Source organism: Hyla sarda, chromosome 9 (genome assembly GCF_029499605.1).
Source record: "Hyla sarda isolate aHylSar1 chromosome 9, aHylSar1.hap1, whole genome shotgun sequence".
Classification (NCBI taxonomy): Eukaryota; Metazoa; Chordata; class Amphibia; order Anura; family Hylidae; genus Hyla; species Hyla sarda.
The window spans coordinates 142,179,845-142,195,725 of NC_079197.1; the positions used below are offsets into that span (position 1 = coordinate 142,179,845).

The 15,881-nt window shown below is 43.0% G+C and overlaps 1 protein-coding gene across 2 annotated transcripts in view; it reads left to right on the forward strand.

Annotated features, from left to right (window-relative positions):
- The window catches only part of LOC130290757 (cytochrome P450 2F3-like), a 92,770-nt gene that overhangs the window by 58,094 nt on the left and 18,795 nt on the right, over nt 1-15,881 (forward strand). For both annotated transcript variants that reach the window (XM_056538815.1, XM_056538816.1), the window contains 3 exons: nt 1,284-1,460; nt 3,736-3,877; nt 15,427-15,614. In XM_056538815.1, the coding sequence (XP_056394790.1) occupies nt 1,284-1,460; nt 3,736-3,877; nt 15,427-15,614 (507 nt within the window). The remainder of the gene's footprint in view (nt 1-1,283; nt 1,461-3,735; nt 3,878-15,426; nt 15,615-15,881) is intronic.

Genomic DNA, 15,881 nt, shown 5'->3' on the forward strand with positions numbered 1-15,881 from the left:
GCACTTTTGGTGTATCTGTTTGGGGCCTGCTACTCCAGGGTACATTTTGTTTTTGTAATTTTTGATATGTAAATGATTAGAATGATAAGGGAGCTAATGCTGAGTAAACCATGTGATCCTAATGTCAAATGGGATGCCCCCTAGTTTAGGCCATAAACAGTGTATGGGGGTGAGCTAGTTAGTTCAGGAATGGAGGAGAACTGAGGCAGCAGTCTGGAGAGGAGTTAGGAGAGGTCTGTGGTACCCTGAAGGAGTCCTGTGGAGAAGTCAAAACCGTGTAAACATGCATCTATAAGTGCCCAACCACACATGTCCAGTCTGGAAGTCTACGATAGAAGGAGATAGAAAGCTTCAGGCAACTCTTGGTCCAAAAGACTACTGTCCAAAGCCTAGCGGTAATCTTATTCAGGGGAAGCACTGAAATGAGTCTTAAGTCAGTGGGATGGTCTCAAATCACAAATCTTTTGGGCCTTAGATTTGTGATTTGAGACCATCACACTGACTTAAGACTCATTTCAGTGCTTCCCCAGAATTAGCTTACCGCCAGGCTTTGGACAGTAGACTTTTGGACCAAGAGTTGCCTGAAGCTTTCTATCTCCTTCTATCGTAGACTTCCAGACTGGACATGTGTGGTTGGGCACTTATAGATGCATGTTTACAGGGTTTTGTTAAAGTCTACACTAACTTAAATTTAGTCAAGTGAAAAGTACTGCAAGTCCCAGCAAGGCAGAAGGCTCCATAGGGTTAATCTACATTTCCCCTGCTCTAATCTGTACTGTTAAGGGTTTCAACAACTATCCTAAAATAACAGTAAAAGGCAGTTTTCTGTAACCCAACATCTGGTGTCTTTATTGCTCAGCGCTTGGCACAGGAGAATTGCTGAACCTTGGAGTGTGGTGGTCAACGCTACACTTGTATCCCGAACTGTCTATTTGTCACCATTACACTAGCCAGCATACAACACCCAGGTAGTACACCATATATATACCCTTACACAGCAGCTCTCCTCTATATTTCCTTGCCACATATGATTCCATGGGACCTCTCTGTTCAAGTCTTTGAGCAATAATTGGTTACACATTTGTTACAATTACTAGGACAAAAAGCAGTATTGTTGTAGTGTTGTGCCGTGATTCATGGCCAAAACTGTGCAGTAAAAGCACTCATGGGCCCCTTTGTAGCCTCTTTAATGGTGAGGCAACTGCTGACACTTGTATCACATACACTTTAGTCAGGTAAACACTCATCATTGAGGGATTTACTGTTCTTTTCTTTTGCCTCAGCTCTACAACATGTTTCCGGGTCTTATGGAATATGTTCCAGGTCCACATCAGAAAATGAGAAGATATTTTCAAGACATCTATGACATCTCAGATGATATGATCAAGAATCATGAGGAGACACTTGATCCAAAAAATCCTCGAGATTATATAGACTGCTTCCTCATCAAAATAAAAGAGGTAAAAATGGGCAGTTCTAAAATCTGGATCATCTGCTGCTTAGGCTACGTTCGCATTCATGGTTACCTGATTCAGAGAACCTATTGTCACATACCCTTTAAGAGAGTTCTGATATGTCAAAGGGGTACTCCACCCCTAGACATTTTATCCCCTATCCAAAGGATAGGGGATAAGATGTCAGATCGCGGGGGTCCCGCTGCTGGGGACCCCCGGGATCTACCATGCAGCACCCTCCTTTAGTGGCTTCCGGAACTGCTGGAGGTCCTAAAGCTGAGTTAATCTCGACCACGAGGACGGAGCATAGTGATGTCATGTGTGACGTCACACTCCGCCCCCTCAATGCAAGTCTCTTGGAGGGGCGTGACAGCTATTGAGGGGGCGGAGTGTGATGTCACACGGGGGCGGAGCCGTGATGTCACTATGCTCTGTCCCCGTGATCGCCAGTAATCAGACCCGGAGCGAACATGCTCCGGAGACTGATTCTAACGGGGTGCGGCGTGTAAGATCACGGGGGTCCCCAGCGGCGGGACCCCCGCGATCAGGTATCTTATCCCCTATCCTTTGGATAGGGGATAAGATGTCTTAGCGCCGGAGTACCCCTTTAAAGGGGGTCCCCTTTCCAAACCCTAACTTATCAGCCATTGTGGAGAATGTGTCTCTTGTACTAAAGGCCACAACATATTCATGCATTATATGGGCAGCCCATTGACTTACATGCAATTCTGTAAAAATCTATTTCCCCACAAGTGGTGCTTTTTTCCTATAGCCAGCTTATCACTGGGGATCTCAGCAGTGGACATCCTGTGATATCTATGACATGAGCTGCTACACCATCATATAGGTGACAGGACGACAATATCAAGTATACCCTTGGCAGGGTTGATGGGTTTGTCAAAAGTTATAAAATAGCAACACAAACAAGAAAAACTAAGGATTGGGAAGGTAAAAATGTATTATTTACAGTAATCACAGAACTCCTAAAAGTGATATGAGCCTAAATATGGACTCCCATATATGCAACAAATTAGAAAAAACTAACAAAAACAAAGACATTTGAAAATAAAGGTTCAACATAGAAAATTTGTATTATGTCATTAATTTCCTCCAATAAAAAAACATTATAAAAGAATAAAAAGACAAGAACGAGGCGGCAGACTGGGACCACTTCACTAAAGACACACCATAAAGGTCACAATGCGATATCATATAAGGTCACAAGGGTATGGAAAAATTGGCAGGATGACAGGAGCAGAATCAAAAGAACAAATATGTAATCACTATGGTAAGAAAGCATTCCATGGTAATAAGGAAAAACATTAAAGTACTAAAGGGAACTACAAATTACATATATAAAAACAAATACCCTTCAGACATGTTCACACTGGCCACAATCAATGATGGATAGTAAGCGGTGGTCCCGGGATGCCTCCATCACAAGTTATAAAAGGATTTTTTCCTACCCATGCTGAAGTGTCAAATGAGGGGACAAGTGCCACAGCATTGTTTACCTCCTAGATCCCCCTCCATGACTGATGAAGGAGGATGCGGTAAAAAAATGGTTTGGGAGGCGCTGCACAGACTACAGTCAAGAAAGAAAAGACTCAAGCAGCACCGGACAATGAAAATTTTATTTGTGTTAGGGGAAAACCCGTTTCGGCACACACTTATGCCGCGGCAGCACAGATACTAACAGGACTCCTTCTGCCAGTACCCCAGCACTGAACGCATCCAGCATCTGGGAACTGTAAGTGGACCTGAGGAAGGCATTAGTGTATGCCGAAACGCGTTGTCCCCAAACACAATTTTATTGTCCTGTGAGTTTTTTCTTTCTGTGCAGTGCCTCCTAAACTGTTTTTTTACCGCATTCCCCTTCATTATCCTCTATCAGTCACCATTATTGGGACCGGATACCGGTAATAGTGCAGCAGCCAGCAACCGCAACCACCTCCGTTCTCTCCTTTGCTGCAAATCCCAGTGCAGCCACCAACAAGGTCGGTATATCACCTGGGTGTGGTGAAGGGTACACACCAGTGGATACACCTTATCAGGAAGCGACCCCTGTGTTTTTTATCTCTTCTCCCAACCTCCATGACTGACCTATTGATTGATATACAGGACTCCGCTTACAGCCTGAGGATAAAATAGTCATTTTACAAGTTGTGGCAAACTCACCAACACAAGCAAGGGTATGTTTGATATCATCGGCCTGTCACCTATCTGTAGCTCATATCATAACTCTTATGACATGCAGTGTGTAACAGTTTTATATTCTTAGGAAATGGATAACCCAGACAGTCCCTTCTATGCCAAAAGTTTACCAAGAACCATTCAAAATCTGATCTTTGGTGGAACAGAGACTGTCAGTACCACTCTACGATACGGAATCCTGATCCTTATGAAATATCCAGAGACAGCAGGTAAACCCAGAAAGTATATTAGCCTGTATTACAACTCGTACACTACAACATATTACATGCGAATTTACATGGATGTCATAGATAGGGGCCTAACTACTATAGGCTTTTCTACATCTATGTTAAAGGGGTACTCCGGTGGAAACCTTTTTTTTCTTTTAAATAAACTGGTGCCAGAAAGTTAAACAGATTTGTAAATTACTTCTATTAAAAAATCGTAATCCTTCCAGTACTTATTAGCTGCTGAATACTACAGAGGCCTCTGCTGACATCATGACCACAGTGCTCTCTGCTGACATCTCTGTCCATTTTAGGAACTGTCCAGAGCAGCATATGTTAGCTATGGGGATTTTCTCCTACTCTGGACAGTTCTTAAAATGGACAGAGATGTCAGCAGAGAGCACTGTGTTCCAAAAAGAAAAGAATTTCCTCTGTAGTATTCAGCAGCTAATAAGTACTGGAAGGATTAAGATTTTTTTTATAGAAGTAATTCACAAATCTGTTTAAAAAAAAAAAAATTTCCACCGGAGTACCCCTTTAAGCATTCCATTTACTGACCCATCCATGCAACTGAATACACTGGCTAACGCAAAGTGACTTTTTATCACAACTGCCTGGAACCCCCGTCCCAAGCTTAATAACGTTTCTGAAGCGATATCTATGATGACAGCTGATTCTGGGACAGCTTCCATTCGAAAGGGGGTTCTTGAAATAATAAAACATTATATACAGTAGTTAAGGAGTACCTGTCATGATCTTATTAAATTTTATAATCCTCCCAGTTCACTGCCCCCATCATGATAAACCACCCCCTGCCTACCTTGATATTGTTCTGTATTTTCTGCTCAGACTCAGACTGGGAAGGGGAGTCACCCAGCAGCAGACGTGACATCATCTGAAGCCATACAGGGGAGAACTTTCTCCCTCACTCTGCTACACACAGCCCAGAGCAGTTCAGTGTGAGATGAGCTATGATTGGCTAAGGCTGCACCCCCCCCCCCCCCCAGCACTCCAGACTGCATTTCCTGATTTTGGACTTTTGCCAGGCCACCAGGCATCCAAAGTCTGTGCAAGAGATGGGGGGGGGGGGGGGAAATGTTCTGTACAAGTAGGGAGACACCTAGTGGCAGCTCTTTTAAACACAAATAAAGCATGGAAAATGTCTTTTTTTTTTTTAAACAAAGTACATTAGAAATAATTTTTATTTACCATAAGTGCCAAAGCAAACATTAATTTTAATGACAGTGCCCATTTAAGTCTTGCAAAAGATGCACAACTGTGAATCATCATCCCTCAACTTTCCCTTGTAATTTAAGGCTATGTTTACATGTCATTTCTGTGTGGAATTCCGCATTGGAATTCCTCACAGAGATTCCACAGCAGCAGGGTCCCATTCATTTTAATGGGATTCTGCTGCACTGTGCACGTGGTAGAATTTCCATGGCAGATGTTTCTGGCATGGAATTTCTGATTCCAGTGTCCCAAGAAAGAATGAACATATCCATTTTATCCATCCCCTTTAGGTGCAAGAGTCTTGAGCACAACTTTGGCAGGACTTCTACACTGTCCCATAACTCATGTCTTTCTATAGTAAATTAAAGGTACTTACCATAAAAGCATAAAAACGAATTGACCATTTCTGGGAAATATTAACACTGACTGAAAGTAACTTCTTTCTATACATAACAACCATGGCATTGTAAAATGCATTAAATGGGGAAGGAGCCTTTGGCATACTGGTTGATTTCAATGCATTAACAGTGATATGGCAATCATGCACTTACAGGTCACCTGTGTGGGTCCAAATTAGGATGAGAGGTATCATTTGGCCAAATGAGAAAAGTTACATAAATAAATACACAGACAAGCTGGTACAAAGTCAATAATGCACTGATCTGTTTATTAAAGGGGTACGCCACTGGGGAAAAAAATGTTAATCAACTGGTGCCAGAAAGTAAAACAGATGTGTAAATTACTTTCTAAATTCTTTCCAGTACTTATCGGCTGCTATATGCTCCACAGGAAGTTCTTTTCTTTTTGAATTTCCTTTCTTTCTGACCACAGTGCTCTCTGCTGACACCTCTGTCCATTTTAGGAACTGTCCAGAGTAGGAGCAAATCTCCATAGAAAACCTCTCCTGCTCTGGACAGTACCTAAAATGGACAGAGGTGTCAGCAGAGAGCACTGTGGTCAGGCAGAAAGGAAATTCAAAAAGTAAATAACTTCCTCTGGATCATAACAGCAGGTGATAAGTACTGGAAGGATTAAGATTTTTTTTTAATAGAAGTAATTTACAAATCTGTTTAACTTTCTGGAACCAGTTGATTTAAAAATGTTTTTTTCTTCCAGTGGAGTACCTTTTTTTTAGCAGAGCTACCCACTTCTTATACATTGGGTATATACTAAGTGTACGTCACAGGTTATACAATTATACATAGGAACTAACCAGAGGACGTCTGCTTGTTATCTTAGCCCTTGGCCAATCTCCCAGAAATTCCTGAGCTTACCGTTATCAGCTCCGCCATTCCTTCCCGATAACGCATCTACTGGTACCAATTAGAATCATTTCCTTAGCCTTTCTCAAACTAAGCTTATTTTCTAACAAATTCTGTACTTTGAGAATGTTAACTGTTTAGTTTCCATAACAACTGTATGCAGTAAACTCCTAAACTTCCCCTAGTGGTGGATGCAGCTAGTCAGAGTGTTATCATTTTAAAACATCTATGCAGCTGGTTTGGACCCTTGTATCTCTAGAAGAACAGTGCACACTTAGTCATACTATATTAGGAAATTATATATACACCAAGCAGAAAAAATAGAGCTACAAATTCCGATAAAAAATTTCACAAATTTTATCTATCATCATTTTAAAATGGTAACATGAGGTATAACAAACAATGACACTCCAATAAAACCACTCAGTAGACATGTGCAATTCGGTTCGGCACGACGGTCTAAATTACCGAATTTTACCGTTTTTGGGCATTTGGACAAATGCACAAAACATATTTTGACCATTCCCGAATAGCCACGATAATACGAATAGCAAAATAACAAATGCATTCGTTATCCGTAAACGAACGTAAAGAATGAATTCTAATAACAAAAACAATAAAAAGGATACAGATACAGTTAGATTTTTCGGATACATTCGGTATTCGGGTTTTTATTTTCTTTCGGATACATTCGGTATTTGGGTACATTCGGTAAATCTTTTTATTCTTTTTTGGACTTTAGTGATCCTAAAAAATTATGGAGATACCTTTTTTTATTAAAATTTCGTAGGGTACCATAAAAAAAATAATAAAAAAGATACAGTAGTGATGGAAAAAATTGTATCTAACGAAATGTATCTTATTTATTATGAAATGTTTATCAATTTTTAAACAGGGATCAATTTATGTGAGCGGGTAAAGCACTAAAATGTTGCCGTCAATAATAAAAATGTAGTGTGTGCGTGTTTTTAAATTTTTTGGGTAGTACTACTACTCCCAGCATGGAACACACTCTTCCATGATGGGAGTAGTAGTTACCTGTACTAATTGACAGATCGCCGGGGTCCCTTGCGATCCTCTTGTATAATGTATACATGAGGCGGCCACTCTTCTATGGTCCCCTGCTGTGATTGGCCAGATGGTTCCAGCCAATCACAGCTCTCTGTGAGTAATAGGAAATTGTGTATATATATGGCCGTGCAGGGGACCATAGGAGAGCGGCCGCCACATCCATACATTATACAGGAGCATCACAGCGGGTGTCAGGAGTGATACACGCAGTGATCTTTCCTTTACTACAAGTACTACTACTCCCAACATGGAGTACTCTCTGCTCCATGCTGGGAGCTGTAGTACCTGCATTAATAGACAGATTCGAGCAGGTGTCAGAAGTTACACTCGCTGCGATATGTCTATTAATGCAGGTACTACAGCTCCCAGCACGGAGCAGAGTGTGCAGAGTGTGCTCCATGTTGGGAGTATTAGTACCTGCAGTAAGGGACAGATCCCAGTGGATGTCACTCCTCCTGACACCCGCTGCGATCGTCCTGATGTGAATGTCGGGATCAGCTGTTCTCAGGTCTACAGAGCCGGGAGAACAGCTGACGCTGAGCCGTAGGTATACATCATATATCTACTGCCCAGCAAGAACTTACAGTGAGCCTGCAATGTGTATACAGTATACATATTGCAGGCTCACGTAACCCCTTGCTGAGCTGTGCGCTATGCGCAAGTCCAGCAAGGGAGGAGTTAACTTACACTGCTGGACAGTGTAGGTTAACCCTTTGGGCGATATGAACTATATACAGCTATCTATAGATAGCTGTATATAGTGTATATAGAAGACGAAGTCCGCTTACTTCCCTCGAGTAACGGGCAGGTCAGTGTAGCTCCGCCCCCTAGTGATGACGTCACATTAGGGGGCGGAGCTACAGAAGGGAACAAGACTAGTTAATCTGAAGCTCTGTTCACATTGTCCATTTTGTATAATGTGAAAAGACCCTTCTGGCAGTGTCTACCCAGACAGGGAGACTCCAGCTGTTGCTAAACTACAACTCCCAGCATGCCCAGACAGCCAAAGGCTGTCTGGGCATGCTGGGAGTTGTAGTTTTGCACCAATTGATGGCTCCCTGTTTGGGTAGACATTGTATCATGGGTGCTCTCCCCAGCGGACAGCGCCAAAAATGTCATAACCAATTTTTTGTGTTTTTTTCTTCTCGTTTCAGATCCGTGTATGCAGAGGATTACTGCGGATTCGATGGATTACGGCGGATTCTTTTTTTTTTTTTCTTTTAATAAAATGGTTAACGAGGGCTGTGGGGGAGTGTTTTTTTAAATAAAATAATTTTTCCAATGTGTTGTGTTTTTTTTTATTGAATTTTCAGGCTTAGTAGGGGAAGCTGGTCTTATTGGCTGAATCCATTACTAGGCCAGGGCTTAGTGCTAGCCCTAAAAACAGCTAGTGCTAACCCCCAATTATTACCCCGGTACCCACCGCCACAGGGGTGCCGGGAAGAGCTGGTACCAACAGGCCCGGAGTGTCAAAAATGGCGCTCCTGGGCCTAGGCGGTAACAGGCTGGCGTTATTTAGGCTGGGGAGGGCCAGTAACAATGGTCTTTGCCCACCCTGGTAACGTCAGGCTGTTGCTGTTTGGTTGGTATTGTGCTGAGAATGAAAATACGGGGAACCCTATGCGTTTTTTTATTTATTTCAATTAAAAAAACGTAGATTTTCATTCTCAGCACAATAGCAACCAAACAGCAACAGCCTGACGTTACCAGGGTGGGCCAGGACCATTATTACTGGCCCTCCCCAGCCTAAATAATGCCAGCCTGTTACCGCCTAGGCCCAGGAGCATCATTTTTGACGCTCTGGGCCTTTTGGTACCGACTCTTCCCGGCACCCCTGTGGCGGTGGGTACCGGGGTAATAATTGGGGGTTAGCGCTAGCTGTTTTTGGGGCCAGCGCTAAGCCCTGGCTTAGTAATGGATTCAGCCAATAAGACCAGCTTCCACTACTAAGCCTGAAAATTCAATAAAAAAAAAACACTACACATTGGAAAAATTATTTTATTTAAAAAAAACACTCCCCCACAGCCCTCGTTAACCATTTTATTAAAAGAAAAAAAAATAATCTGCCGTAATCCATTGAAACCGCAGTAATCCTCTGCATACACGGATCTGAAACGAGAAGAAAAAAAACACAAAAAATTGGTTATGACATTTTTGGCGCTGTCCGCTGGGGAGAGCACCCATGATGCAATGTCTACCCAAACAGGGAGCCACCAATTGGTGCAAAACTACAACTCCCAGCATGCCCAGACAGCCTTAGGCTGTCTGGGCATGCTGGGAGTTGTAGTTTAGCAACAGCTGGAGTCACCCTGTCTGGGTAGACACTGCCAGAAGGGTCTGTTCACATTATACAAAACGGACAATGTGAACAGAGCTTCAGATTAACTAGCCTTGTTCCCTTCTGTAGCTCTGCCCCCTTATGACATCATCACTATTGGGCGGAGCTACACAGACCTGCCCGGGACTCGAGGGAAGTAAGCGGACTTCGTCTTCTGTATACACTATATACAGCTATCTATAGATAGCTGTATATAGTGTATACCGCCCAAAGGGTTAACCTACACTGTCCAGCAGTGTAAGTTAACTCTTTCCTTGCTGGGCTTGTGCATAGCGCACAGCTCAGCAAGGGATTAAATGAGCCAGCAATGTGTATACTGTATACACATTGCAGGCTCACTGTAAGTTCTTGCTGGGCAGTAGATATACGATGTATTACCTACGGCTCAGCGTCAGCTGTTCTCCCGGCTCTGTAGACCTGAGAACAGCTCATCCTGACATTCACATAAGGAGGATCGTAGCGGGTGTCAGGAGGAGTGTTATCCAATGGGATCTGTCCCTTACTGCAGGTACTATGGCTCCCAACATGGAGCACACTCTGCACACTCTGCTCCATGCTGGGAGCTGTAGTAGCTGCATTAATAGACATATCGCAGGGAGTGTAACTTCTGATACCTTCTGCGATCTGTCTATTAATGCAGGTACTACAGCTCATAGCATGGAGCAGAGTGTACTCCATGTTGGGAGTAGTAGTACTTGTAGTTAACTTCTTGGGGGCGAACCCATTATGACCCTAAGGACGGGAGCATCTTTTGCAAATCTGACCACTGTCACTTTAAGCATTAATAACTCTGGGATGCTTTTACTTATAAATTTGATTCCGAGATTGTTTTTTCGTGACATATTCTACTTTATGTTAGTGGTAAATTTTCGGCGATACTTGCATCCTTTCTTGGTGAAAAATTCTAAAATTTCATGAAAAATTTGAAAATTTAGCATTTTTCTAACTTTGAAGCTCTCTGCTTATAAGGAATATGGATATTCCAAATAAATTGTATATTGATTCACATATACAATATGTCTACTTTATGTTTGCATCATAAAATTGATGAGTTTTTACTTTTGGAAGACACCAGAGGGCTTCAAAGTTCAGCAACAATTTTCCAATTGTTCGCAAAATTTTCAAAATCGAAATTTTTCAGGGACCAGTTCAGGTTTGAAGTGGATTTGAAGGGTCTTCTGGTTAGAAATACCTGATAAATGACCCCATTATTAAAACTGCGCCCCTCAAAGTATTCAAAATGACATTCATTAAGTGTGTTAACCCTTTAGGTGTTTCACAGGAATAGCAGCAAAGTGAAGGAGAAAATTCAAAATCTTCATTTTTTCACTGGCATGTTCTTGTAGACCCAGTTTTTGAATTTTTACAAGGGGTAAAAGGAAAAAAATCCTCTCAAAATTTGTAACCCAATTGCTCTTGAGTAAGAAAATACCTCATATGTGTATGTCAAGTGTTCGGCGGGTGCACTAGAAGGCTCAGAAGCGAAGGAGCAACAATGGGATTTAGGAGAGTGAGTTTTTCTGAAATGGTTTTTGGGGGGCATGTCCCATTTAGGAAGCCCCTATGGTGCCAGGACAGCAAAAAAGCCCACACCGCACACTATTATGGAAACGACACCCCTCAAGGAATGTAACAAGGGGTACGGTGAGCCTTAACACCCCACAGGTATTTGACAACTTTTTGTTAAAGTCGGATGTGTAAATGAAAAAAAATATTTTTCCACTAAAATGCTGGTTTTTCCCCAAATTTAACTTTTTTACAAAGGGTAATAGGAGAAAATGCCCCCCAAAATTTGTAACCCCATTTCTTCTGAGTATGGAAATTCCCCATGTTTGGACGTCAAGTGCACTGCGAGCGAACTACAATGCTCAGAAGAGAAGGAGCGCCATTGAGCTTTTAGATAGATAATTTGTTTGGAATGTAAGTCGGGGGCCATGTGCATTTACAAAGCCCCCCGTGGTGCCAGAACAGTGGACCCCCCCACATGTGACCCCATTTTGGAAACTACACCCCTCACGGAATGTAATAAGGGGTACAGTGAGCATTTAAACCCCACTGGCGTTTGACAGATCTTTGGAACAGTGGGCTGTGCAAACAAAAAAATTACATTTTTCATTTTCACGTACCACTGTTCCAAAAATCTGTCAGACCCCTGTGGGGCGTAAATGCTCACTGTACCCCTTATTACATTCCGTGAGGGGTGTAGTTTCCAAAATGGGGTCACATGTGGGTATTTATTTTATTGGGTTTATGTCAGAACCGCTGTAAAATCAGCCACCCCTGTGCAAATCACCAATTTAGACCTCAAATGTACATGGTGCGCTCTCACTCCTGAGCCTTGTTGTGCGCCCGCAGAGCATTTTACGCCCACATATGGGGTATTTCCGTACTCAGGAGAAATTGCGTTACAAATTTTGGGGGTCTTTTTTTCCTTTTTTACCTCTTGTGAAAATAAAAAGTAAAGGGCAACACCAGCATCTTAGTGTAAAAAAATTTTTTTTTTACTCTAACAGGCTGATGTAGACCCCAACTTTTCCTTTTCATAAGGGGTAAAAGGAGAAAAAGACCCCCAAAATTTGTAGTGCAATTTCTCCCGAGTACGGCGATACCCCATATGTGGCCCTAAACTGTTTCCTTGAAATACGACAGGGCTCCAAAGTGAGAGCGCCATGCGCATTTGAGGACTAAATTAGGGATTGCATAGGGGTGGACATAGGGGTATTCTACGCCAGTGATTCCCAAACAGGGTGCCTCCAGCTGTTGTAAAACTCCCAGCATGCCTGGACAGTCAGTGGCTGTCCGGAAATGCTGGGAGTTGTTGTTTTGCAACAGCTGGAGGCTCCGTTTTGGAAACACTGCTGTACAATACGTTTTTCATTTTTATTGGGGGGACAGTGTAAGGGGATGTATATGTAGTGTTTTACTCTTTATTAGGTGTTAGTGTAGTGTAGTGTATTTAGGGTAGATTCACACTGGCGGGTTACGGTGAGTTTCCCGCTAGGAATTTGCGCTGCGGAGAAAAATTTGCCGCAGCTCATACTTGAAGCAGGAAACTTGCTGTAAACCCGCCCGTGTGAATGTACCCTGTATGTTCACATGGGGGGGGGGGGGCTAACCTCCAGCTGTTTCAAAACTACAACTCCCAGCATGCACGGTCTGTCAGTACATGCTGGGAGTTGTAGTTTTGCAACAGCTGGAGGCACACTGGTTGGAAAACCTTCAGTTACGTTCTGTTACCTAACTCAGTATTTTCCAACCAGTGAGCCTCCAGCTGTTGCAAAACTACAACTCCCAGCATGCACGGTCTGTCAGTACATGCTGGGAGTTGTAGTTTTGCAACAGCTGGAGGCACACTGGTTGGAAAACCTTCAGTTACGTTCTGTTACCTAACTCAGTATTTTCCAACCAGTGTGCCTCCAGCTGTTGCAAAACTACAATTCCCAGCATGACTGATCACAGAAGGGCATGCTGGGAGATGTAGTTATGCAACAGCTGGAGGTACACAACTACAACTCCCAGCATGCCGACACACCTGTTTTCTGTGTGGGCATGCTGGAATTTGTAGTTTTGCAACATCTGGAGTGCTACAATTTAGAGACCACTGAACAGTGATCTCCAAACTGTGGACCTCCAGATGTTGCAAAACTACAACTCCCAGCATGCCCAGACAGCAAACAGCTGTGTGGGCATGCTAGGAGTTGTAGTTTTGCAAGATCTAGAGTGCAGTATAGAGATCACTGTGCAGTGGTCTCTAAACTGCAGACCTCCAGCTGTTGCAAAACTACAAATTCCAGCATGCCCACACAGCAAATAGCTGTCTGGGCATGCTGGGAGTTGTAGTTTTTCAACATCTGGAGGGCTACAGTCTAGAGACCACTATAGTGGTCTCAGACTGTAGCCCTCTAGATGTTGCTAGGCAACTACTCACCGACTTCCGTCGCATCTGGGAGCCGTCCTCTTCTGCCGCACACCGCCGCAGATCTCCGTCGCCGCCCGCCGATCCCCGTCGCTCCGCTGCCTCCGGAGGGGTAAGTGGACTCCGGCGCCACTCCTCTTCATTTTCCCCGTTCTGCCCCGCCTATTGTGGGTGGGCAGGACGGGGAAAACTAAAGTAAACCCCTCCGCCCCAGATCTGCTATTGGTGGTCGCGTCTAGACCACCAATAACAGAGATAGGAGGGGTGGCAACTCTGCCACCTCACTCCTATCGCTTTAGGGGGATCCTGGGTGTCTTAGACACCCGCGATCCCCCTTCTATTCCGGGTCACCGGGTCACCATAGACCCGTAATGACCCAGAATCGGCGCAAATCGCAAGTGTGAATTCACTTGCGATTTGCGCCGATCGCCGACATGGGGGGGTCTAATGACCCCCCCGGGGCATTTGCACGGGGTGCCTGCTGATAGATATCAGCAGTCACCCCGGCCCGGTCCCCGCCCGGCGCCGAAATTCCCACGGGCGCATGGATACGCCCTTCGTCCTTAAGTACCAGGACGCAAGGGCGTATGCATACGCCCTTCGTCCCCAACAGGTTAAGGAAAGATCACTGCGGGTAACACTCCTGACACCCGCTGTGATGCTCCGGTATAATGTATAGATGCGGCGGCTGCTCTTCTATGGTCCCTGCACGCCGTATATATACACATATTCCTATTTCTCACAGAGAGCTGTGATTGGCTGGAACCATCTGGCCAATCCCAGCTCTGCGGGAAATATGAATATGTGTATATTTACGTGAGTGCAGGGGACCATAGAAGAGCGGCCGCCGCATCTATACATTACACAAGAGGATCGCAAGGGACCCCTGCGATCTGTCAATTAGCACAGGTAACTACTACTCCCATCATGGAAGAGTGTGTTCCATGCTGGGAGTAGTAGTAATACCTAAAAAAAATTTTTAAAAAAATGGAAAAACACGCACACACTACATTTTTATTATTGTTGGCTACATTTTTAGTCCTTTACCCGCTCACATATATTGATCCTTGTTTAAAAATTAATAAACATTTCATAATAAAAAAAGATACATTTCGTTAGATACAATTTTTTCCATCGCTACTGTATCTTTTTTTTTTTATTATTATTTTTTATGGTACCCTATGAAATTTTAATAAAAAAGGTATCTCCATAATTTTTTAGGATCGCTAAAGACCAAAAAAGAATAAAAAGATTTACCAAATGTACCCGAATACCAAATTTATCCGAAAAATCAACCCGAACACCCGAATACCGAATGTATCCGAAAAATCAAAACCGAAAATATTACCGAACCGAAAATTTTTCCACAACGAAACAAAAGGAAACGAAAATGTTTCTAGTGCACAAGTCTACCACTCAGTGGGGTGCTGGACACCCTATAATACAGATTATAATAATAATATAGTATACACGGAACATTGTGTTACCTAATATAGACTGCAGACTAGACTTATAACCCATCTCCTGTCTATCTACATTGAATCTGCACCACAACGTGAACTCAATAACTGTAAACATAGCATAATGCTACCCAGCATTCTGGGATCCTGTGTATGTTAGGAAATCACTCTGCACAAGGGTTACTCGTTTTGTTATATTCATGACTTATTTCATAAAAGACTTGGCCTAAACTTCATATTATACAATAATATATTACTTTGCCCCATTTCAGAGAGGATTCAAGAGGAAATTGACAGAGTTATAGGACGAGATGAAGTTCCATCTATCGCACACAGGAGTAAGATGCCCTACACGGAGGCTACGATCAATGAATTCATGAGATTCTGTGATGTTATACCTATCAGTCTTCCACGCTGCACAGCAAAGAATACACATTTCAGAGGATTCTTCATCCCAAAGGTTTGCCACCACTTGCCAGCCAAAAAAATTTGAAAAAATTAGCATTGTTTATTAAATATAATACACAAATCATGTACATTTAGAGACTTAATAAACCGTAGAATTTTTACAGATGCCCATAAAGCCATATTTAATTAATTAAAGGGGTGCTCCGGTGGAAAACCTTTTTTTATTTAAATCAACTGATGCCAGAAAATTAACCCCTTAAGGACTCAGGGTTTTTCCGTTTTTGCACTTTCGTTTTTTCCTCCTTACCTTTTAAAAATC